This window comes from Adiantum capillus-veneris, chromosome 16 (genome assembly GCF_014529385.1).
Source record: "Adiantum capillus-veneris isolate H3 chromosome 16, ASM1452938v2, whole genome shotgun sequence".
Lineage (NCBI taxonomy): Eukaryota > Viridiplantae > Streptophyta > Polypodiopsida > Polypodiales > Pteridaceae > Adiantum > Adiantum capillus-veneris.
In genome coordinates, this window is record NC_140946.1 from 105,337,133 (window position 1) to 105,361,249 (window position 24,117).

Here is a 24,117-nt window from a genome sequence, read left to right on the forward strand (position 1 = left end):
TACACAGAGTGACTTTCTCTCTCTACACAGAGTGACCTTCTCTCTCTTATGTCTCATCTATTGATCTCGCTCTGCGTCTCTTTTACTTTTAGAGAGAGAGAGAGAGAGAGAGAGAGAGGCGCCACTCTTTTCTTTTGGGTGCCTCGGGACTCGGGAGTCTGTCTGTTGACGTGAATCTGTTTGAATCTTGATTGCTTGCTTTGCGATGTGCATGTACAAAAGTTTTCACGTTCTGATAGCTGGTTTTTAATGGCTTCTCTCTTGTCCTTCTCCAGTACATAAATTGACTGGTTGGTAAAATCTTAGAGCGGAATCACACCAGCGCATCCAGATTCCACACATAATAGCACAACACGAGTAAAAAAATTAGTCTTTTTCAGTGTTTTTCATACAATGCATAACATCATGAGCTTCTCCGAGGGAGGCACCGCATACCCAGCTAGGTACGATTGGGGGCAGAGGACCGCCGACCCTTTCAGTGTTTTTCATACAATGCATAACATCATGAGCTTCAGCTTTTGCGAGGGAGGCACCACATACTTAGCTAGGTACGATTGGGGGCAGGAAACCACCGGCCCCCCCACCGGGCCGGCGGTCCCATGCCCCCAATCGTACCTAGCTAGGTATGCCTCCCTCGCAGAAGCTCATGATGTTGAGGTGAGTCACAATGTGGGAATTTATCCAAGGAACATACCTGCATTGGTTGGATGCACATATAATATGCACACTGCGTTAACTACAGGTACAAAAGTTTTCATGTTGTGAGAGTTCGTTTCTAATGACTTCTCTCTCGCCAGCCAAAGTTAACCACAGCTTAACACACATATATGCACACTGCGTATATTTACTGCCAATACTCTCTCTCTCTCTCTCTCTCTCTCTCTCTCTCTCTCTCTGTGTGTGTACTGTGTGTGTATCTATGCTCAGCTTGACTATTAAGTCAGATGTCCTACATTTTCCCAGCGAGACCCTTCAATTCCTCTCAACCAAGAAAGCCATTTACTGTCTTCTTAATTATCTCTAATTACCATAAACCACAGTAGTCTTACTTGAACCTTCAACAAAATAGACTACTTTGCTTGAAATGTCTGCGCTGCAGCTTCCTTCGATTTTCGTCTTGCTACTGATTGCAATATTGGCGTCATGCTCAATTCACAGACCGTGTGTGCAAGCTACCGATCACCCTCCATCGCCTTCTGCCTCATATGTGGTGCTCTTGGAAGGTTCTCCTGTCCTTCATTATGACGGTTCCCTTCCCGACTTTCCCCTCGTACCTCGCAGGCCCGATGGCCGCATCGATATGTCGAGGTAAATCTGCATGCACTCATCAGCTTTTGCCATGGACTGTCGTCGACTTGAGAATGGTCACATTGTCGTGGCCACCTTCCACATGACACAATAAGATGACCACTAGATTGAAATAATCTGCTCATTAATTTAGTCTTGCATATCTTTTCAAGCTCAAATTAGCGCACCCAGAAGTGTTCATGCCTGCACTGATTAGCAGTTGATTTGTTTACTTGTCAGCCAAGCTGCTCAACTCTATGCTTCATTCCTCATTGATCGACATGACTCGATCCTGAACGAAGTCTTCGGAGAAGGGGCGCACCTGAAGAAGAAGCTATATAGCTACCATTATCTGCTCAATGGATTTGCAGCTTGGCTCACGGCTGAAGAGGTACTTGTTAAAGCACTTGACTTAACTTCAATGCAAAACTAATTTCAACTGCCTCATCCAATAATCTGCTTTCCTACACCACCCATTGATCTAATTCAGCTACAAATTAAGCTACAATAGATCTAATTAACTTCTAGCAAGTTCGTTGATGCAGACATTGTTCCATCTTTATTTTCTACAAGATTTTCTAGCACCTATTTTCCCTATCTTTGAGATATATTGATTTTCTACCGCACTAATTACATTATGTTTCCGAATTGCATTTCAATATCACATTGTAGGATAATGGTTTAAAATTTTGCCTCGTTGCAGGCAGACATTCTCCAACATAGCTCCTCGAAAATCATCTCGGTGGAGAAAGATAGTCGCGTTCAAAAATTCACAACATACACTCCGAAGTACATGGGCTTACCGGGCGGTGCATGGGCCGACAACGGGGGCGTGGATTACGCAGGGGAAGGCATTGTGATTGGGCTAGTTGATACAGGCATAAACCCTTTTCACCCAAGTTTTTCAGACAGAGGGGGGAGCCATCCCTACACATTCCCTAAACATTTCTCAGGCAAATGTGAGGTGACTCTGGATTTTCCCGCTGGTTCTTGCAACAAAAAGCTTGTGGGGGCCCAGCATTTTGCGGCGGCATTGACCGCAAGCGGCTCTTTCAATGCTAGTGTGGACTCTGCTTCTCCATTGGACGGTGATGGGCATGGCACTCATACTGCATCCATTGCAGCTGGAAATAGCGGCATCCCAGTTGTGATTGATGGATTGAATTTTGGCTTAGCCAGTGGTATGGCACCTCGAGCTCAGTACGTATCAACAGAAATTTCATTTCGATTCTCTTGAGCATAGTACTCAAATAAATTCTCATTAAAACTTACTGGGTTTGCATGCAGCATTGCCATCTACAAGTCGATGTTCCGCGATGTGGGTGGATATTTCTCGGACACGGTGGCTGCAATGGATCAGGTTACATTCTGGAGCCTCTTGAGTTCCACAGTCCACTTTCTGTTTGAATGATTGCACCGTGCTAACTTGTGTAGGTACGTGAGATTTGAACCGGGGTCTACGCTACAGCATTCAGACACCTAGAGCACTTAGTGTAAAGCTATGGTCACGCGAGGCTTAATTAGTGATAAGTATGCCAACTATGCCCATCGAAAGCATTAATTGAATAATTAAGCCTCTTGAATGGTCACTAGAGGTATTCATTCATCCTCCCAACTATGCCATGAACTTCACAATTATGCCAAAGACAATAGTTACAAAGGGTGGGCATAGTAACTCATTTAATGCTCCTTTTTGCATGTGATGAAGAACGAGGCTTAGTTATTTGTTCAAATAACTAATAGCTAGACTAGAAGGCCATATAAGCGTGGACAAGAGGCCCCATAATGATTGTCCTTTTTAAGAATGGTCAAGTTGAAGCCAATGAACAGTGAGGGGTTGAGTCCACTAGTGGGGAGTAAACACATTTTCCACGCCCTTGTAGAGGATGGCTCCCTTGAATGTATAACTTTGTTATTATCACTTGATTCACAGATTGGCCTTTGAAAACAAGAGTGAAGGTACAATTGTACAACAAAAAAATGCTCACAAAACATCATCATATGAATCCCCCATATATGGGAAGATAAGTCATTGGTTTGTGGTCCTTTTTTAGGTTTGTTTTTGAGGTATTATCTATGCAGGGTGGATTGATGGTTTTGGCAAAGTCAGCGCAAGGCTTGGCTTCTTCAAAATCTTTGCTGAAATGGTTAGGCATACCACGACGACTGCACGTTTGCTTCGACTAAGCACTTGTAACAATGTAAACATTATTACCTTGTGTTTCTCATTCTTCTTGTTGAGCTTCCTTTGTTCTTCATGCGGAGAGTTGATGACATCCTCCTACCTTGGGGATGGCTTCTTCTCGTTGAGGTGTGTGACAATTAATGGTCATACTCTATAAGAAGTTCACTCAATAGAGCAACAACTTTGTCTTCAACATCCTCTTGTGCTTGGATATACACTAGTTGTGTGTACAAACCCTTGAGCCTATTGACAAGGCTCAAGATGTCTTCCTCTTTCATGCTGATTCTACATATATTCATCTTTAATGGTGCTTTGGAGTATTGCTTTCGATATTTCTCTCGATGATCTTCCTTGTAGTATACATTTAAGTCGCTTCATATAAAAGGAGACCACAAGTATTGCCATCCAAGGAGGTAATCGAGGTTTTCTTAGAGTAGATTGAAAGGCCATTGCCTCCTAGAAAGCTCAAAGTAATTCAAACAAGGCTGCAAGGTGCTATAGGCTGGTAGAAAGGGGTAAATTGCCTTGACCATTGAGCACACATACATGGGAACCATATCTTTAAGGTTTATACTAACTTATACCACCTTCCAAACTTGGAAGACATCATTGGAATTACCTAGTTACCAACCCTATCAAGTCATTAATGAGAGTAATGCCAATTTTTTCAGTTGTCACACTGTAGCGAGGCTTTCTTGAGCTACCTTGTTGCAATATATGCTAGCCTCTTAAAATAAATTTCCCTCAGAATGATCTAGCTTTCAATTTCCTAAACTATTGGTTTACTAGGCACGAACAATGTGTAGACCATGTGATTAGGTTGTGTGATGCTCTTTTCAAAACCTCAACAGTTTGTTATGAAAACACATCGTACTTATCCCAATTGTATGATATATTCTAAAATACACGTTCTTTTTCCATACAAGGCCATACTGTACTTTTCCATTTGATCGTATGATGACAACCTTGTTTCATGTTTTGTCCCCTTTTGTTTTGCTTTATATATGTACAAATATGAGTTCACTACTGCTTTTCACTTGAGTTCGGATCTCAAATTCAAATAACTTATGAATGTACTAATAAGAACAAATAATTATTGGGTAAATTGTGTGACAGAACCAGTGTAGGCTTAAGAATTTCAATCGGATAGCGTTGGCCAACCCATCGTATAGACTTGGGGAACAACCCCTAAGGGTTACATGTCACACGAGTTGTCAAGGGGGTTTGGACCCAAGACCTTGGACACGAGAGTCTCTAGCTTGCTCTATCAACTGTGCGAGCAACAGTATAGGCTTGATTTGCCTCTTGCTATTTGGTTAGAATCTCACTTTCAGGTGATTAATGAGTACTAATGATATCCCAAATTATAGCATCGCTTATCAAAGAGCTTATTGGATTGGAGTCTTTTCTCGAGGAAGATCAACCATAAATGCTTCATCTATTATTTGTGTAGCTAATGCATACTCTTGCCACCAAAATTCTCAAGACGTTAAGCATCACTAGTACAGTCGGCTACCTTTAGCGGTTGCTCTCTCTCTCTTTCTCTCCCCCTCTTAATCGTGTGCACAGGGGTTTCTTTTAGTTTTGGAATTTAGCCTTCATATTGCAGATTTTGACACGTGTAAAGGGCTCCTCCTTCTGCCATATTATGTTATAGTTTAGACATATTACTTTACACCCCCTTTCGCCATATTATGTGGGTTTAGACATATTAAATTAGTTTAGATACAATCTATTACTAATCAGACGAATTGCTACAATGCTTCAAGAATGACAGTCGTTCTAATGAAACTATGGATTACAAAAATTTGAAAATCTGAAATGCGAGTGTTAGTCGCAAACGAGCTAAGCAAAAATGGCGGTTTGTGCAGGCAGTGCAAGATGGGGTGGATATTCTAAGCTTGTCAATAGGGCCGGCCAGCCCGCCAGAAGGGGTGGCGACCTTCTTGAGCGCCACGGAGCTGGCAGCCTTGTCTGCCGTGAAGGCGGGTGTCTTTGTGGTGCAAGCTGCTGGCAACGCAGGCCCCCTTCCTGGCTCTGTTGCCTCCTTCAGCCCTTGGATCTTCACAGTCGGTGCCGCCTTCCACAACCGCTCCTACCACAACTCCATCCTCCTCAGCAACCATCAATCCATCAAGGGCTTTGGCCTTTCTCGTAAGTCTCAAAACCCTACGTACATAACATTTTGCTACATAATCTATCTGGTTGCTCTACTTTGTTAGGTTTGACTATTGAGAGAGATGGTGCTTAATATCATTTTCTCAAGCTTTTGGTTTTTCGTGCAGCTGGCACAGAGGGGACTGCATTTTACAATTTAGTGCTAGCTTCTGATTCGGCTAAGAAGCAACGGCATCGATATCGGAGTTCTCTTAAACCAAATGCTCATGAGACGCACGCAAACACATGCCAAGATCCCTCAATGTTACACGAGGATATGGTGAAGGGTCACATCCTAGTATGTAGGTAAGTTGAGAATGTCTATTTGGCAGGTTTTTTGTTACACTAGTCTTGTCTTCATGAATTTTCCCTGTTGCAATGTTTATTTTGATGCAGCATGCTCAATTGTATGTATTCTTATGCTTGGCATCTTGTACAGGTTAACACATCTTGAGTGTTAGGCATTATCTAACCTATTATCGTTGAAAATGTAGGTATTCGATAGAGTTCTTGACTGGGAAGGCATCATTGCGTGGGGTAATTGCAACAACGAGAAAACTGCATGCAAGTGGTGTGATTGTTGTGGTGGATAAAGATACTGTAGACGCTGACATAGAACCTTTTCCCTCCACTATACCAATCGTTCTCATTCCAGGTCTTGAGGAGTCATTGGTTAGTGATGCTTTGTTTACTAGCTTTGGTTATGTTAATATGTTATGTATGCATATTAATTAGCAAAAATGGTCTCAACCTAATACATGCGGAGTACATGTGCTTAATTGATCTAAACTTTAACAATGAAAATATCTGTATGGTTTTCAGTTTACCTCGTAGTAATGCTACTTGACTCTTCCCTAGTCACCTCTTCAATATCATGACTTGATGAATCTCAAGTGAATTTTGTTTGGATGGCACTAGAATGAATCATACACAATAATATTCTTGCTAATAAAGAAAAGTGATTTGCCAGTTTTATATTATAGATGTTCTAATTTCCTTTATCATGCTTCGAAACAGATGTTGCTGTCATACTTCACTACCAAAAGCAACCTTACAGTGGAAGCGAGGATAATGGGGGGTTTAAGTCCAACATATGACAAGCGAGCCCCTCAAGTGGCCTTCTACTCAAGCAGGGGTCCTGACCTTGCCAACAGCAGACGACTAGTGGCGGAAGTGATGAAGCCCAATGTGATGGCCCCTGGTGATATGATATGGGCAGCTTGGTCTCCAATAGGCAATGACGACGATTATTTTACAGGTAATTAATATTTATTCATTTGAGGGAGATGATGATTATATTGTCTTGTGGCTGTGTACCCTTAGTCTATAATCTCCAATTTTTTTATAAGTGATTGTGGGCTTTTTGTGGACTCAATGATATATACACATAGGTACACATATGTACATATACACATGACCTCATGCCAAGGACTTCATTAGTAAAGCTCGATGGGCATGCTTACAATACAATGTCTGTTTGCTCTCTATTTTTTCTTGTTAGATGAACAACACATGAACCAATGAGATCGTAGCCTTTTTTTCAATATTTAAGCAAAATGATATTGCTCTAGAAACAACGTAGCGGATGCGTATTTCTCTGAATAGCCAGTGCTGTTGACTAAACATCCTATTGATCACCTATTTCTTGCATTAATTAGTATAATTGAGTCCGTGTCTTTTGTAGGCTTCGCTATGACTGAGTCTCCTCTGCATCTCCAAGCTACGACAGAAGATTAATACTGGCACTTTTGTATAAGTGTATACTTCTGTGTGTTCTGGGGATGCATATTTCAATGCCTAGTTTCACACTTGCATGTGCGAGGATTTGATGCCCCAGTAACGATGATTTTAATGAGATTGTCAGTTTTTAGTGGGTACTGTGGATATGTGATCTATTCTTCATTTAGAAGGGGACACATTGTGAAATTCATATTTAATATCTAAAAGTGCAAGTTCAGAAAATAAGAGCTCCATGAGCAGATGGCTCTGCACGCCAATGATGTTGATACTCTTTGTGGTTGTAAACTAAAGATCAGTTTCTTGTGGACTCTTAATTATGACAGGGAAAAATTTTGCTTTGGGGTCAGGAACAAGCATGGCAGCACCACATGTAGCAGGGATAGCAGCACTTGTGAAGCAAAAGAACCCCAACATGAGCCCTGCAGCAATAGGTTCAGCTCTCACCACCAGCGCATCCACGGTTGACCATCAGGGCTTCCCCTTGCTGGCCCAACAGCCTTCCTACAACCTCACCCTTCCTCTTGGACCTGCCAGCCCTTTCGATTTTGGAGGTGGTGAGGTGAACCCAACGGCTGCAATTGATCCAGGGCTTGTTTTTGATGCAGGTATCTCTCTCTCTCTCTCTCTCTCTCTCTCTCTCTCTCTCTCTCTCTCTCTCTCTCTCTCTCACACACACACACACACACACACACACACACACACACAATTCCATGTCTCATAACTCATGTTACAATTAAGTTATTGCCTAATGGTTCCAGTTTCCATTTGATGGGAGACCCAATGTGTTCCCTTTTCCTACATCCCACAAGTCATTTTAATCTAAAACTAATTAAATCAAAGCTCTAGTCGATGGTCAAAAAGCTATTCAATAAGAATATCGCAATCAAGTTACAATAGGAGTCCTCTGGCAAATTGCTGACTCTAGTACCCTTGTGGTTGTGGATGCAGATTTTCCAGATTATGTACAATTTTTATGCTCCATACAAGGAGGGGAGATGGAAGTTATGAAGGCAACACGCACCATTTGCAACCAAGCTGGTGGCGTGAGCGAGCTTCAGCTCAACCAGCCGTCGGTAACAATATCCAATCTAAGCGGGCCACGTGTCGTCCGGAGAAGGGCAAGCGGTGTGGCAAGGCACGAAGAAACATACAGAGTGTCCACTGAGCAGCCGGAGGGGGTGGTTGTCTCTGTGTATCCCACCGTTTTCAAGCTACGGAAGGGCTCTTCTGACTGCAGAAAGCGGCATGGGCATGCAGGGCCACGTCGCTGCAGGTTGTACACAAGGAGGCAACAGAGTGTAGAACTGGTGATCACTATCACGCCCACGTCGGCCAGCTCACGCCCTTCCTTTGGCTCTATACTTCTGTCCGGCTCCCGAGGGCACGTTGTCCGGCTTCCTCTCTCGATCGTCTCCCGGTCTGTTACAGTCAACTAAGTAGCCTAGATTGCATACGATGACACGTGTATGCATCTTGGCCGTCTCGTTCCGTTCATCATCCGCTTTCACCCTTTTGACTGGCGGAATTACCACGCTTGTCGGCATGCGTTTTCTCCTACCGTGTATAATTTATTACCACACCTTTTTACCTTACCAAACAGTCATGTACAGTCCAGTACTCACCTTCCTTTACAGCATGATGATATCAGCCATCCTAGCCGTTTTCACCCGATTCTTTCCATTTTACCCTCAGATAATGTTTTTCTTGCATAGAATGAGAGCTCGTGCATAACCTTAATGTATATAGCCAACTTTGTACTATGAAATAAGGAAATTAAAGCTATGCAATTTTGTGCAGTGGCAATGAAAGTTGACCATGTGCGTAGAGAGAGAGAGAGAAAGAGAGAGAGAGAGAGAGAGAGAGACGTGAGAATGGAGGTGGGGGTAACGTTGCATGTGCAAGTGCATGCATGCCTTTTTACTGAACAAAGTGGCACTGTTGTGTAGGGATCGGATTCCAAGCACCATTGTGTGACGATGAGAGTGTGGTAAAAAGTCGTAGCTGCCAGAAGAAACACGACAAGCTCCCTGAGAACTTTAGAGCAGAAAAGATGATGGGCTTGGTTTTTGCGTCATCTCAAAAGCAGCTTTTGCCGTATTGCAAAGCTTGGAAGCGCGAGCATTGTCTTTTTGAAGAGTGTAGTGTCGTCCTCTTGGAATCCGTCACCTTGTTCATATTCGGGAATCTAACACTCACAAGTCCTGCTGTCCCATTTCTCAAGAAGGTAAGAGGACTCCCCCACAATTCCAATGTCGAAGATTTTATATTAAAACTCGAGACTGTCTCTACACCAAGTAGTTCACCTTTTGGCTTACGCTCACAAGTCTCGTTGTCTCGTTTCATAGGAAGGACTCCCAACCTTCAATATCAAAGATTTTATATTTGAAATTGTCGTGATATGCCATCTCCTCTTGTAACAAAAATGTAGAAGACATTTACTTCCTCATTCATTGGTTGGACCTCAAACCCACAACCTCTACATTGGCAGGTTGGTGTTCTAACCACGTGCCCGTGTGGGTTTGGTTGTCCAACACTCCACTTCGTAGTGTGATAAAGTGAACATGTGTAGGCAAAACTTAACTCGGCCCTAAAAAGTAAACTCAACTGCCATCCAATGGACACTTGTTGTTTCGACAATCATGCCCGTGTTCACCATCATTGGTCCCACCTTTTGGACATCATTCAAGATCTTGTTTGATATAGTGATGAGGGATTTCAACCAAGCATGTATCCCATAGTACTTCACCAGTGGTGATCAATTTGGTATGTTGAAATAAAGAAAAGATAAATATTTCAATAAAAAATCATATCTTTGCATGTGAGGCACAATTCTTATTGGCCATCTATAGTGCACAATTGTGGATTGATGAGTACTCTTATAGTTTATTAGTCTATGAGATGCCCTTGGTAGTATAGTTTTAGGGCATCTCATGGACAGTTGTGTGAAAAAGCTCCTAAGTCATGGGAGTTTGAATCTACAATCACAACATTCTAAACAACTTCTCCTAGAGAAAGAATTGAGAATCATAACCTATTAAGAGGCTATAAACTTTAGGCTCACCAGAAATGGGATGTTGATACAATGTTCTAATGCTAATACTTTCCCAAAATAAAACGTATCTACAATGACCGTTTCTAGATTTTAGAATCTACATGCACCCACAAACCAAAGCAATGAATCTAAAGGAAGCGGCTCTTCTACTTACCCAAAATTAAAAGTTGATCTTCAATAACGAATAAAAATATAGTATTTGAAAATTGAAACTGTTTTCAAAAAATGAGACATACACCAATAATAGAATTTCAACATACTTCCCTTCTTCCACATTCGCCATCCTCCAATTTGTCAATGGGTTCAACATGCTAACTTATTCATGCATCATGTCATTTGACCAAAATCAACTATATTTCAAGAGTCTACAGGCTGATCAAATTTTGAATGCAACTACCTCCGCAAAATTTTCTCTCTCCGTAAGGGGCGACAGCAAATTATATTAGAAGAGAAACATAAGTACAGAGTTCTAGGGGAGGTTTCCCATTAGAAAAATTACAAAAATTGACAAGTGCTGACTACTTAGTTTCAAAATAACTCCAGTACATGATCATGTAGAGCAGCCTAACCTTTAATTTTAGCTTCCTCCAACCTGATCATTGCCATCAAGTAGAGCATTGATGACCTGTTGTATATGTCTAATCATGCGAATTCCATTTGCATATTGTCTCTTGATTTTCTCACCGTCAGTCTTGCATTTTCTGTAATTTGGCACAAGATTAGAGCTGATTTTTTTTTGGATCATTTGGAAGGCAAGGAATGGGTGGGTCTATGATGACCCTTACCATACCAAATATTTGAGATTGTTGTTTGCTCATTTTAATGCACAGGTTACTCAACTCAAGCTGGATCAATGTAGGCTTTATGAGGCCAACTACAAGGTGTTCAATGATTGTATGTGATATTACAACAACATCAACAAACAACAGAAAGTCTTGCTGGATGGGTCTTACTTCCACCTGCAAACAATGCTAGATGATCTCCCCAAATTTAAATTAAAAGGACCCCATCTCTATATTAAAATTCCACATGCTGACTTGTTGAAATCCATGCATCAAGTTTCCCAATGCAACTCCCTTCCCAACGAAACAAAAGATGCTTGCTTCATCTAGCAATCATACACTCTGGTTCAATATGAAAATTGTTAACAAGGCTACCAATGCTTCTAGGCACCTGTATTATTAACCTTAAACATCCACACTTCCAGCACCATGACTCATGAAAAGCTGCCTAACAACTTTTCAAATACATTTACAGAAATCCGCCATCGTCACAAACTTCAGTTAACTCTCACAGACATACTGTGTAGACAATCACTACTTCATCTATGTATTCAGAGCACCAGGTTGAGAAGAATACAGAAATGAAAGAAGACAACATTGTATGACAAAACTGTATTCACTTCCTCGACACAGATAGAATCCGCCATTACATCTACTGCATCAGCGTATCTCTCCTCTCACTATGCCCGAACACCCTTTCACATAAAACATCACATTCCTTCACTAAGATCCCAAAAGACACATTATCCTATTAAGGTCCATTACATAAGTTAAAACCCAAAAAGACTAATCCGTCGTGGTGCAGCCTTAACACTTGGCACAACCCGGTGGCTTGAGCCATAGGCTGACCTCGAACGCACTATCCCTTGATCCGCCTTCAGCCACTGTGATTTTCTTCATTTACACCTAGCTTTTGTGCCCCTTCATCACTTGCAGCATCTCTCACAGGTGACTCCCCAGCAATGGGTTCGGCATCAACATGCACAACGAGGACTGAACCCTCTGCAACTACATCCATAGCGCCCTCAGGAATTTCCTGCAATTGAGCACCTTGTGCTCCCAAATGGACTTCAGACTGCTGCACTATCAACTCCTTCCGGATTGCCTTAAGAAACAACTCTAATTCAGCATTACGAGCTTGCAGCTCCGCATTCTCTTCTCAAACCTTGTACTCCCCAACAGCTTCAAACCATGATTTGTATTTGTCAATCGGTTTTGCCATATGCTCCTGAAAAGGCCCAGTTGTCTGATGCCATAACTCCTTGGTGTAGTAAAACACTTCCCTCTTCAGAGTGTCCGCATCAGCATCTGCAATTAAAACTCCACTAACTCCTTGGCCATCCAAAGTGGCTTTCTCAAGATCCACTAATGGAGTCAATCGGTTCATCAAGAAATTATTATCAGCAATCATATGTGCAACGTTATCTTCAACCTCCTGGAATTGTTTCTGAGTAGCATCCTTAAGTCCATCCGCCCACAATTGAAAATTCCTGTGCAGTTCCCGCCATATCTGAAATCCTATTCCGCATATCCACACTCAACCGGGCCAACTCATCTTGCAATGATGTCTTCTCCTTCAACACTTCATCCACTCTGCTCTGCAAATGACTGACTTTGCGTTCCAGACTATCTATTCTTTCCCCTTCATCCCTATGAGTCTCCAAAGTCAAAACCATGGCCTCTGGGTTGCATATGAATTGATTTAAATCTGACAAACTTTGGACAGCATCCTGCACTGAAAACACACCCTGCGACTCTGCTCTTGGGGTATGAGAAAAAGGAGTGGCCTTTAAAGCTAGTGTAACCGGAGTCCGCTCCCCTGAGCTTTCCCAAGCCTTCCGCGGAAACAAAGTAGTGGTACGACTCTTAGTGTTAATGTTAGACACGCCTGTTTATCGAAGGAAAAAGTGGCACCTTCCCAACCAACTGCAATTTCTCATCAGTGCATAGTGCACATTTAATCCCTTGACCCATTGCAGCGTTAGACTTATCCCCAAAAGGCATTTCCCAATCCAACTTCCATTGTTTAGCTTCACTAATACTCTGCACATCCGGACCTTTGACAAAACTGGGCGGCGGTGGAGTTAAGGGTACCTGCAGCACATGGGATAAGATAGCTTGCAGGTAGGGTGCAACTTTTGTAACAAAAGGCAACCTGTGCTCATCCCGTGGCTCTGCCAACTGCAATCTGTCATACATGAATGACGCCCAATCCACCTTTTGGCCCCGCTCAGCATAGTAAATAGGGGCCAATGCTTCTTTCGACATTTAGGCTGTTTTAGCAAACAAGCAAACCTTATCCAGATACCAGAACATGTGAATACTATGGAGTTTCCCGCAATTTCGCACCATGTAATATGCCATGCTACCTTCTAGCTGGCCAAACTCTGACCTCATCACCATGTCTGTCACCTTCTTCATTTTATGCAAAGGATTATGAGAAACCTGGAAGACTTCCGCCACCAACTTTGGGAAAATATCTTTTTCTTCCATGATGTACCCAGCGTTTTCCCTAAGGTGGCAGAGCTGTTGTCTTGCACGACCATTTTTCTCCCAGAGCGCCCAAGGTAGGTTCGTATACGCATAAAGACGCAGCCAAACTTCAGTGTCTCGATCATGAACATAAAACTTTTCATCAACTTCAATCTCCTCCAATGCATCTTCACCTCCCGAATCTGCACCCTGGCTCTCGTCCACACTTTGTATGCTCTCCCTGCGGGTGCGCAAAAGCTCTGCCATAGCCATCTTCATAGAACGCGTCTGCGGCATCTCTTCACCACTAAGCTCTTGCTGTTTAGCAGCCGCGAGCTTCCTTAAGCTATCAGAAGACATGGCTTCTATGGTGATGGTGAACTGACACACAGTGTCAAATCTACCTTAGGCTAAAAGCACAGGACGCTTACATGCGAAATAATAATGACCTTCTACTTCAAAATTTGCGCTGCATACCCCATCATGGCCCTTAATGTGAGATTTCGTGTTAAGGCAATGCGCACGTGCAGTGATGATACCCCTCACTTCAAGGGAATCTCCCTTGAAGATATTTCATCCCACGAACTGATGACATCTTGGATGACATACCCTCGGTAATGTGTCACACAATACATTTCCGCTGCGGTTTATTCCCAAAACAATTCCCCTATCAAAACAAAATCCGATTACATTCCGCAGCACTGACTCACTTCCACACACCTCACATTCCCCAGTATCCTCCTAAGATTCCTCCTTGAACTCAGTGATTACTTAATGGAGAGAGACAGATTTATATACACGAGATTATAGAGTAGAGAGAGAGAGAGAGAGAGAGAGAGAGAGTACACACAATATGCGTGGTTCACCCAATGTGGGCTACGTCCACGGGAAAGCAGCCACTCAATGGCATTAGTACTTCAAAACAAGAAGTAGTTTACAAAGGGATTATACCCTTAATGGAGCTCCCTCTTTGCTTCACTCTCACCACCTCACACTCACCTTGTTGCATCAACTTCACACTATGAAATGTGTGTAGAAATGGCCTTCTTTTATAGGCCAAAAGGGCTGCCCTCTCTTATGAGAGACAGCCATGTGTAGCCGCCCTTGTGCGAATAAGTCCAAATCGGACCCTCCAATTCGCCCATGTGTGGCCGCCCTTGAGAAGACAAGTCCACTTTTGAATTCGGCCACCGGCCACCGGCCATTGACTTCCGACCACCGGCCATCGGCCATTGACTACTAGCCACCGGCCAACTGACCAGTTGTTTTCTGACCACTTTCCGGCCGCCGTCCGGCCATATATTCCGGCGGAAAAAAAAATCTCGGGGGCCTTCGCCCCCGAGGCCTTTAAAGTTGCCCCTGATTCTTGTTCGTGAAAATTTTTGTTTCTGGTGAGTGAATGTCCTTCACGCACGATGGCTTCTCCTCATACTGGGGGGCTTACAAATGTGCGCTTTTACCACAGAAAATTACAAGGGTAAATCAGGCTCCATACTTAACAATCTCCCAGTTGGAGACTGATCTCCAAACCAAACCTGTGACTGCTTTCCATTCTGGCTTCTTATCCTTGAATGCCGATTGAAGATGAGCAAAAGCTCAACTTCTCCTTGTTGACCACCTTTGTAAACATGTCTGCAGGATTTTCAATTGTATGCACCTTTCCTAGCTTTAGTTGTCCCTCTTCCAAAAGAGTGCATATGAAGTGATATCTCACCTCAATGTGCTTTGTCCTTGAATGAAAGGCTGAGTTCTTCGCAAGATGGATAGCGCTTTGGCTATCACTGTACAAGACACAATTGTCTTGTTTGAATCCAACCTCTTCTAAGAATCTGTGAAGCCACAGAATTTCTTTGCTTGCCTCCGTCATTGCTACATACTCTGCTTCCGTGGTAGAAAGTGAAACCACTTTCTGCAGCTTTGAAGCCCAGTTTACTGTTGTGCCTCCAACCGTGAACACATAGCCAGTAGTGCTCCTTCGAGTATCTTTGTCACCTGCCATATCTGCATCAGCATAGCCTTCTAGAAAAATATCAGTTCCTCCAAAATACAAAGCATTTGTTGTTGTCCCTTTTAGATACCTAAGTATCCACTTCACAGCTTGCCAATACTCTTTACCTAGGTTGTCCATGAACCTACTCACAACTCCCACTGCATGTGCAATGTCTGGCCTTGTCCAGACCATAGCATACATTAGAGAACCTACCGTTGCAGCATATGGAACTTTAGACATATAGGCTATCTCCTCTTGTGTCTTTGGACACATATCCTTTGTTAGTTTAAAATGACCAGCCAAAGGTGTAGAAACTGGTTTTGCATTTTGCATTGCAAACCTTTCTAGTACCTTCTTGATGTAATCTTCTTGAGATAGCTTTATTGTCTTCTTCGTCCTGTCCCTTGATATTTTCATACCAAGTATCCTCTTTGCAGCACCTAAATCTTTCATTGAAAAAGATTTGGACAGTTCCTCTTTTAGGTCTTTGATGTCCTGCATGTTAGCACTTGCAATCAACATGTCATCAATCAACATGTCATCAACATACAACATTAGGATGATGAATTTCCCATCTCCCAAATTCTCCGTGTAGACGCAGTGATCCGAGTTGCATCTTGTGAATCCATGATCCAACATCCATCGATCAAACTTCAAGTACCATTGTCTTGATGCTTGCTTTAAACCATACAAGCTCTTCTTTAATCTGCAAACCATTTTCTCCTTACCTTTTACTTCATACCCCTTTGGTTGAAGCATGTAGATTTCCTCCTCTAAGTCACCATGAGGGAATGCCGTATTTACATCCATTTGCTCGAGATTTAGATCATGAGCAGCCACATGGCTTAAGACAAGCCTAATTGAGTTCATTTTTACAACAGGAGAAAATATTTCATTGAAGTCAATACCTTTCTTTTGAGAAAAACCTTTTACCACAAGCCTAGACTTGTACCTTTTCTTCCCACCTTCTTCTTCCTTTAGCTTGTACACCCATTTGTTTTGAAGTGCCCGCTTACCTTTAGGCAACTCAACCAACTCCCATGTTTGGTTGCGATGTAGTGAGTCCATCTCCACTTGCATGCTCTTCGTCCATTCTTCTTTGGATTCATGCTGCATAGCTTCTTCATATAATTCCCGCTCTCCAGAATCTGAGATCAAGAGATGGTTGAAGGAAGGAACAAACCTTTCTGGAGGTCTACTTCCTCTTGTAGATCTTCGGGGAATAGGTTGAGGCTCCTCATTTGGTTGACGTTGTTGCACATTGTCACCGTTTGCAGTCGAGTCTTCACCGTCCTCAAGCTCCATGTACTCATCACCTGTTTCTTTTGTTTGTTTTCTTTCCAAGTAATCTTTGTACATATTTTTTTCGTTAAAAATTACATCCCTACTCCTTAAGATTTTGCCATCTTCAGGATTCCATAGGCGATACCCAAAGTCTCCTTCTCCATAGCCAATGAAGAAACACTTTTTGGACTTTGCATCTAACTTTGATCTTAGGCTTCTATCTATGTGCATGAAAGCCTCACACCCAAACACTTTGAGAAATGCATAATTCACCGGTTTACCTGTCCATGCCTCTTCTGGAACTCCCCCATCCAATGCCGTTGAGGGTGACCGATTGATTAAGTACACAAACGTACTTACAGCTTCCGCCCAAAGCTCAAGCAGTAGGCCTGCATGTAGCCGCATGCTTCGTGCTCGTTCCATGATTGTCCTATTCATCCTTTCCGAAATCCCATTTTGTTGAGGTGTCCTTGGGGTTGTCCTTTGCCTCTGAATGCCATTGCTAGCACAAAAACTTTCAAAAGCTTGGCTGCAATATTCGCCTCCATTGTCGGATCTGAGGCATTTAACCTTGGTACCTGTTTCATTCTCCACAAAGGCTTTCCACCTTTGAAATATGAAAAATACATCGGATTTATTCTTCATGACATAAACCCATGTTTTTCTAGTCGCATCGTCTATGAATGTTACATAGTACAATGAGCCACCAAGTGATGGTGTACTTGCAGGACCCCAAACATCAAAATGAACCAACTCAAGTTTTTTATTTTTTCTTTCATTTCTTGATTTTTGAAATTTTACCCTCTTTTGTTTACCATAAACACAATCTTCACAGAACTCTAAGTCCACTTCTTTCAAACCTGGTAGAAGCTTCTTTGTTTGAAGGATTTGCATTCCTTTGGCACTCATATGTCCAAGTCGGTAGTGCCACACCGCACTGTCAACTTCTGTAGTTGCTGCACAAGCTGAAGGTTGCGTGCTAACAGTACACAAGTAAAGTGTACCGACTTTTTCACCCTTGGCAACCACCAAAGATGCCTTTGAGATCTTCCACCGTTTGTTTCCGAATGCAATGTTGTGACCTTCATCATCCAATTGTCCTGTAGAGATCAAATTTTTGCGAAGAGAAGGAACATGCCTAACATCTTTAAGCTTCCATTCATTTCCGTTAGCAGTTTTGACAGAAACTGTACCTTTGCCGACAATCTCACAAGCTTCATCATCTCCCAAGTATACATACCCAAAATTACCTTTGGTGTAGTCTTGGAAATGTTGGTTGTGTGGTGTCGCATGGAATGAAGCCCCGGAATCTACTATCCACGAATTAGACACATTGTCTAATGAGAGAATTAGAGCATCTTGCTCTACTTTACCTGCCACATTGGCCTCCGATGTTGGCTTGTTGTCTTGAGACTCTATCTCCTTCTTCTTCTTGGACCAACAATCCTTCTTGACATGGCCCTTCTTGCCGCAGTTCCAACATTCAAGAACTGACTTTGTGCGTGACTTGATCCGCCTTGAGCGATCACGACCCTTTTGGTTTTTGAACCTCTCCTTTGGCCTTCCTCTTGTTTCCACTGATAGTGCAGCACTTGATGATTCTCCTGTGCTTCTCCTTCGCATTTCCTCACTTAGGAGAACACCCACAACATCATCAAACTTAAGAGTATTTGTGCCAGAGATAGAATTACTTACAGCCATCACAAGGCTGTCCCAACTATCCGGTAGAGATGATAGTATAAGGAGAGCTCGCACTTCGTCATCGAAATTGATTTTCACTGATCGAAGTTGACTTATGTTTGTGTTAAAGTCATTTAGGTGTTCTGCAACTGAACCATTCTCTGCCATCTTTAGATTGAACAAGCGCTTCATAAGAAATACCTTATTGGATGCCGATGGTTTCTCGTAGAAGTCGTCAAGTGACTTCATCAAGTCCTCCGTGGTCTTCATCTCCGAAACATTGAAGGCCACCGTTGACGCCAAGCTTAACCGGATTGTTCCCAGTGCCTTTCGATCAAGGACAATCCATGCTTCATCTGCCATTGTTGCGGGCTTCTTCGCAAGACCGCCTAGTGGCAAATAGAGGTCCTTCTGGTAGAGATAGTCTTCAATCTGCATCTTCCAATGTTGGTAGTTTTTGCCGTTGAACTTCTCAATCTTGAGCTTCCCTTCCTCCGCCATAACTCCCACTCAATTCAAGGAATCCTTTCCTTGAGATAATTTAGCTACGAGCAATTAGCTACGAGCAAACCTTGCTCTAATACCAGTTGTTAGGAAATAAGACGTAGCTAAATAGATAATTGAGTACATTACTTAATGGAGAGAGACAGATTTATATACACGAGATTATAGAGTAGAGAGAGAGAGAGAGAGAGAGTACACACAATATACGTGGTTCACCCAATGTGGGCTACGTCCACGGGAAAGCAGCCACTTAATGGCTTTAGTACTTCAAAACAAGAAGTAGTTTACAAAGGGAGTATACCCTTAATGGAGCTCCCGCCTTGCTTCACTCTCACCACCTCACACTCACCTTGTTGCATCAACTTCACACTATGAAATGTGTGTAGAAATGGCCTCCTTTTATAGGCCAAAAGGGCTGCCCTCTCTTATGAGAGACAGCCATGTGTAGCCGCCCTTGTGCGAATAAGTCCAAATCGGACCCTCCAATCCGCCCATGTGTGGCCGCCCTTGAGAAGACAAGTCCACTTTTGAATTCGGCCACCGGCCACCGGCCATTGACTTCCGACCACGGGCCATCGGCCATTGACTACCAGCCACCGGCCAACCGACCGGTTGTTTTCCGACCACTTTCCGACCGCCGTCCGGCCATCATATTCCGGCGGAAAAAAAAAATCTCGGGGGCCTCCGCCCCCGAGGCCTTTAAAGTTGCCCCTGATTCTTGTTCGTGAAAATTTTGGTTTCTGGTGAGTGATTTTCCTTCACGCACAATGGCTTCTCCTCATACTGGGGGGCTTACAAATGTGCGCTTTTACCACAGAAAATTACAAGGGTAAATCAGGCTCCATACTTAACACGAGTATCTACCATGACGATAGTGTTCACAGTACAAACATGCAAGCTCTCTCGCACTAAGCTGAGGATGGATTCTAACGAGTTGCAACAAGATCTCCTCATCATCATTGTGCCATTGCACATAAGCTCTCTTAACTTTGCATGGCACCAATTGCTCTATAGTAGGAGATGCAAAGTTTTCGTCTATTCTAGCTATGAATACATTGGGCTAGAAAATGATGTGCTCTTTGTTAGACTTGCTAGTGCAATTCTTTGAACCTAGGAGACATTCACTCTTGGCAGGGATTTCTTAGATGTTGGTCTTGATTTTTCCTTCTAACCTAACTGGAAAATGATGTGCTCATTGTTAGGCTTGCTAGTGCATTTCTTTCAACGTAGGAGACATTCACTCTTGGCAGGGATTGTTGGTCTCGATTTTTCCTTCTAACCTGGCTCTCTCGACCCTTGCTAGCTAACCAGCTTTTGCCATGAATTGCTTAACTAAGCTATCCGTATGTTAACTTGGCTAAAGTTTGTGTTGAAGGAAATGGGTTTTTTGTCTATCTACAGCGTGTGTGGATGCTAGATTTTTGCAAGTGCTGATATGGAAGCAAAGGGCATTTGAGGCATTTCATGGAGCTAAGAAAGGTGAGAAAGCTAGAAGGTTTTGACATACATTGCAGTGTAGGGGTTGAATTGTCAAGTTAGGCCATCTTCTTATGGCGGTATGCAATTTTGTTGGGTTTCTCACTTTTGTGAGGGGGGATGGAAGGCCTTGTGATTGTTTTTAATCCAAATTGTGGGTTGTTCAAGTATGAATTAACATGGTCTTTCCTTAAAGTGGCCTTGTTATTATCTGGTCACTCAAAAAGGATCTAAAACTTTGTATAGTCTTCAATTTTTAGCAAGACCTAATATAGCAAGATAGCATGATTTGGAGGCAAACACATGAAAGAAATTTGCATAACAATGAAGAAAAAGAAAGACAAAAAGGTAATGTTAAGAACTGTGAAAGGCTGAACTGGACTATGAGAAATTTATGTGTGTCTCTTCTCGTATCTAATTTCAACAAGTCTTACATGATACATCAAATTGCAAAGCATATCCAGCCCGGGGGGTTCACCTTACATAGTATGTAACCTATCACATGAGCTCAACAGAAGCGTATTTAAATCCCTTAAAACTTACAGAAATAAGTTTACATAAGGATATGTTTTCTACAAATCTCCAAAAGATTTAGAGAATTTAAAAGAAAAGGCTTCATTATATTTCCTAGAACATTCGCAACATAGGCATTTTAGAAAAAAAGCCTGAATGCAGTGATATAGTGGTCTTAAATAAACTCTTTCAAGGATGACCTAAGATGTCCCTCGGGCACATCCATAAATGTAGTGAAGTCAAACGGGAGTCAAACGCAGCCAAGCACTTCTTCTTCTGGAGGACACCCACATTGCGCAACACAAACATGGCTATGCCATGATCATTTAACTCTTGCACTATGCGGGAAAGAGTATGCCTCCGCTCTTTCACAAAGAAAAGTTGTAGCATAACAAGAGTACGCACTTGCAAAAGAACACGTGCAAGAGGGCTGACCACATATCGGTCCTCCCAACCTGGCCCATCCTCCACAATAATCTCGTCAAGAGCAATGCCCTCGTCCACTTTAATAACAACGCAAGCAATTATCCCCATAGTGGACGAGATAGATCCCTTCGTTGTGCCCAGTAACGAGAGTGCCCATGGAAGATAGCATGCGATGCTGCTCTCAGGGTACAACGAAAGAGCTCCCTCAAACGGTTCAGCCTTTAAGATAGTAGTTGTCGCATTCACATGCAATGATAAATTTCAAGTACTTCCCTCACCACTTGCCTTCTTTGACACACTAGCACCCTCTATCCTATAGAAAGAGTCAACTTGCAAAAGGTCCTTGAACTGATGGAAGAAGGTTTGAGTGATAACTAGGGTGACGGTCACACCTTATGCATGTTGGATAAGACACACACTGAGCCTTGTATGTGCCACATTTCGCTAGCAATTTTCCCTTAAAGGAAAACCTTTGGCACGAATGCTCACAAAGCTCACCCACTCGCAACACAAGAAGGGAGTTTGCTAGGACTAGAACCCTAAGAGGCACCGGAACAAGTGCACGTTCCAACAATGCACTAGGGAGCAAGGGAGGCTCGTTCACAAAAGCTACCAATGGCAAGTCTCGGCAGGGCACACCAGCATCATCCGATTGGACTACAAAAGCACCCAACAAGCAAGCATGTGAGACAACAACCAAACAAACAAGAGAAGGAGAACAGGCTGAAAGCCACCTTCAGCGTAAGCCTCCTTCGTGACAAGTTGCAAGCCCTTGCAAAGGGAACGACGAGCACCTTTTTTGATCGGCGATGTCGTCTACAAGTACTGGTCATGTTTGATCCTTGGGCTGCCTCCTATCACAAGAGCCTGTGAAGGCGAATCAACACCAACTCCAGGTTCTTAACACCACCAAACACAACAGCGGATGGCACCTTCAATGGAGTGGACGTTGTACAAGCACGCATCTCTGACACAACTAAACGTGCATGAATGACATGAACATGTTAGTGTCTAGTGCACGAGTGGTGATTCAGACTTGCAACAAGCTACTTTTCAATAGGGGAGGAGCATCCAACATCAACTTTGGCCTTCCCTTTAAACTTCACGGTTGCATTTTGGAAGGCCTCATCAAGTTCTACAAGGGCACATGAGAGGTTGAAGTATATGTACGAAGTATGTCATGAAGGACGAAGTGAAGCAAGAAGCGATGCACAAACCACAAGCCCTAGCAATGAAATACACCACACAAACTTTCAAGCACAAGAACTTTGCAAACCTCTTTCAAAGTCACTATTGTCCATATCCATAAGCTCCAAGGACCAAGCATGCTCTTCGCCAGCATTCGCCAAAAAACCTGTTTCAATAGCAAGCACACTTATTTTTAACTCCTATTTAAGTACTATTGCAATCCCCAATTGCAACAAACAGCACTTGATAATACTCTCTTTCCAGAAGTATGGGGAATATCAAGACAACAAAGTTCTCACGCAAACGAAGGCAAACACGAAAGAAAAAGCTTTCCTTTATGCTCTTTCAAGTAGAGGCAAAAATGCAGCACACAACGCAAAAAGCAAACTAATAATACTGTCAGACATCAGTACCAACAAGTTGACACAAACCTCACATAATCCATGCAAAGCATGGCATACACCTCACATAATTAATGCACAGCAAGAGGAGATACTTAGCCCAAAACAGAAGAACAGTAGTAATGGGCACTAACATCAGGGAATCGATGTAAGAGAGAAAAAGTTGTGCACAACACCGCCCCACGCATGCATTATATTGGAGGTTGGTGACCTTGCACAAGAGGGTAAGTTGAAACGGTAGGCGTCTGGCCTGAAACTCCAGAGCATGATTCTCTGGTCACATATTCCCTGCAAGCCACCGTGCCAAAAGGGCAAGAGAATTTACGTTAAATGTTTATTACAAATCATAGTATAATGTATCATTAATTGCCACGTATTGCACAAACGATTAAATTTCCAATTCGTATTTTCTTAATTTCTTTGACTGAAGAAGCCATACTTTCGTAATTTGAACTCCAAAAAACATTGTAAAATTGCTCTGAAGCATGGCACCATCACTATGGCTACCATAGGGCAGGCCAAGGCATCACTCTATGTGGGCAGGCCAAAAAAGAAGGAAGTGAAGTGAAGGTTCTACCGTCCCTGTAAAAGTCTCTCAACATTTACTGCGGACTCCGAACAGTAATTTTACAGCGAGTAGGACTACTGGCATCTTTCACGCATCTTTCAAGATTCACGTCCCCGCTTCCCCATGCACGACACCCTTTCTCGCACAAAAAGTCACACAGTGACGAGCGGTGGCCCACCTCTCACATGCAGAGTGAATAGAGCGAGTCTGAGCGACGAGCAGTCTCTCAACATTTTCTGCGGACTTCGAACAGATTCACGTCAAGGGCATCTTTCAAGATTCACGTCAAGGGCCTGTTCCCCATGCACGACACTTCCTTTTTCACAGTCACATTGCACAAACACCTTCTCTCTCTCTCTCTCTCTCTCTCTCTCTCTCTCTCTCTCGCACAGAGTGACAATCAGGTCTTTCT

General features: G+C 42.9%; 2 protein-coding genes and 1 long non-coding RNA gene across 3 annotated transcripts; 1 reads left to right on the forward strand and 2 right to left on the reverse strand.

Annotated features, from left to right (window-relative positions):
• Nucleotides 1-768: 768 nt before the first annotated feature.
• Nucleotides 769-9,182, forward strand: LOC147439580 (subtilisin-like protease SBT2.1). Its single transcript, XM_086485399.1, has 10 exons — nucleotides 769-1,308; nucleotides 1,528-1,678; nucleotides 1,991-2,487; nucleotides 2,575-2,647; nucleotides 5,344-5,626; nucleotides 5,758-5,935; nucleotides 6,124-6,301; nucleotides 6,647-6,887; nucleotides 7,693-7,974; nucleotides 8,318-9,182. Exons 1-10 carry the CDS (start codon nucleotides 1,085-1,087, stop codon nucleotides 8,803-8,805), a joined length of 2,595 nt encoding a protein of 864 aa, XP_086341525.1. The 5' UTR covers nucleotides 769-1,084; the 3' UTR covers nucleotides 8,806-9,182.
• A 1,628-nt stretch (nucleotides 9,183-10,810) lies between these two features.
• On the reverse strand, nucleotides 10,811-23,694 carry LOC147439581 (uncharacterized). The gene is made up of 4 exons (XR_015184622.1): nucleotides 23,577-23,694; nucleotides 23,349-23,425; nucleotides 22,825-22,902; nucleotides 10,811-11,122 (listed from the first exon to the last, which is right to left on the reverse strand). It is a non-coding gene; the product is annotated as an uncharacterized LOC147439581 (long non-coding RNA).
• On the reverse strand, nucleotides 11,135-14,035 carry LOC147439582 (uncharacterized). The gene has a single exon (XM_086485400.1). It carries the CDS (start codon nucleotides 14,033-14,035, stop codon nucleotides 13,472-13,474), a length of 564 nt encoding a protein of 187 aa, XP_086341526.1. The 3' UTR covers nucleotides 11,135-13,471.
• Nucleotides 23,695-24,117: the final 423 nt, after the last annotated feature.

What these genes read in the sequence shown, in the direction of transcription:
- LOC147439580 (XM_086485399.1), top strand. Translation starts at nt 1,085, where the DNA reads ATGTCTGCGCTGCAGCTTCCTTCGATTTTCGTCTTGCTACTGATTGCA. An exon ending in TGACGACGATTATTTTACAG is followed by an intron (nt 6,888 to 7,692) that starts GTAATTAATATT and finishes TAATTATGACAG; the next exon opens with GGAAAAATTTTGCTTTGGGG. An exon ending in AGGGCTTGTTTTTGATGCAG is followed by an intron (nt 7,975 to 8,317) that starts GTATCTCTCTCT and finishes TTGTGGATGCAG; the next exon opens with ATTTTCCAGATTATGTACAA.
- LOC147439582 (XM_086485400.1), bottom strand. Translation starts at nt 14,035, where the DNA reads ATGTCTTCTGATAGCTTAAGGAAGCTCGCGGCTGCTAAACAGCAAGAG.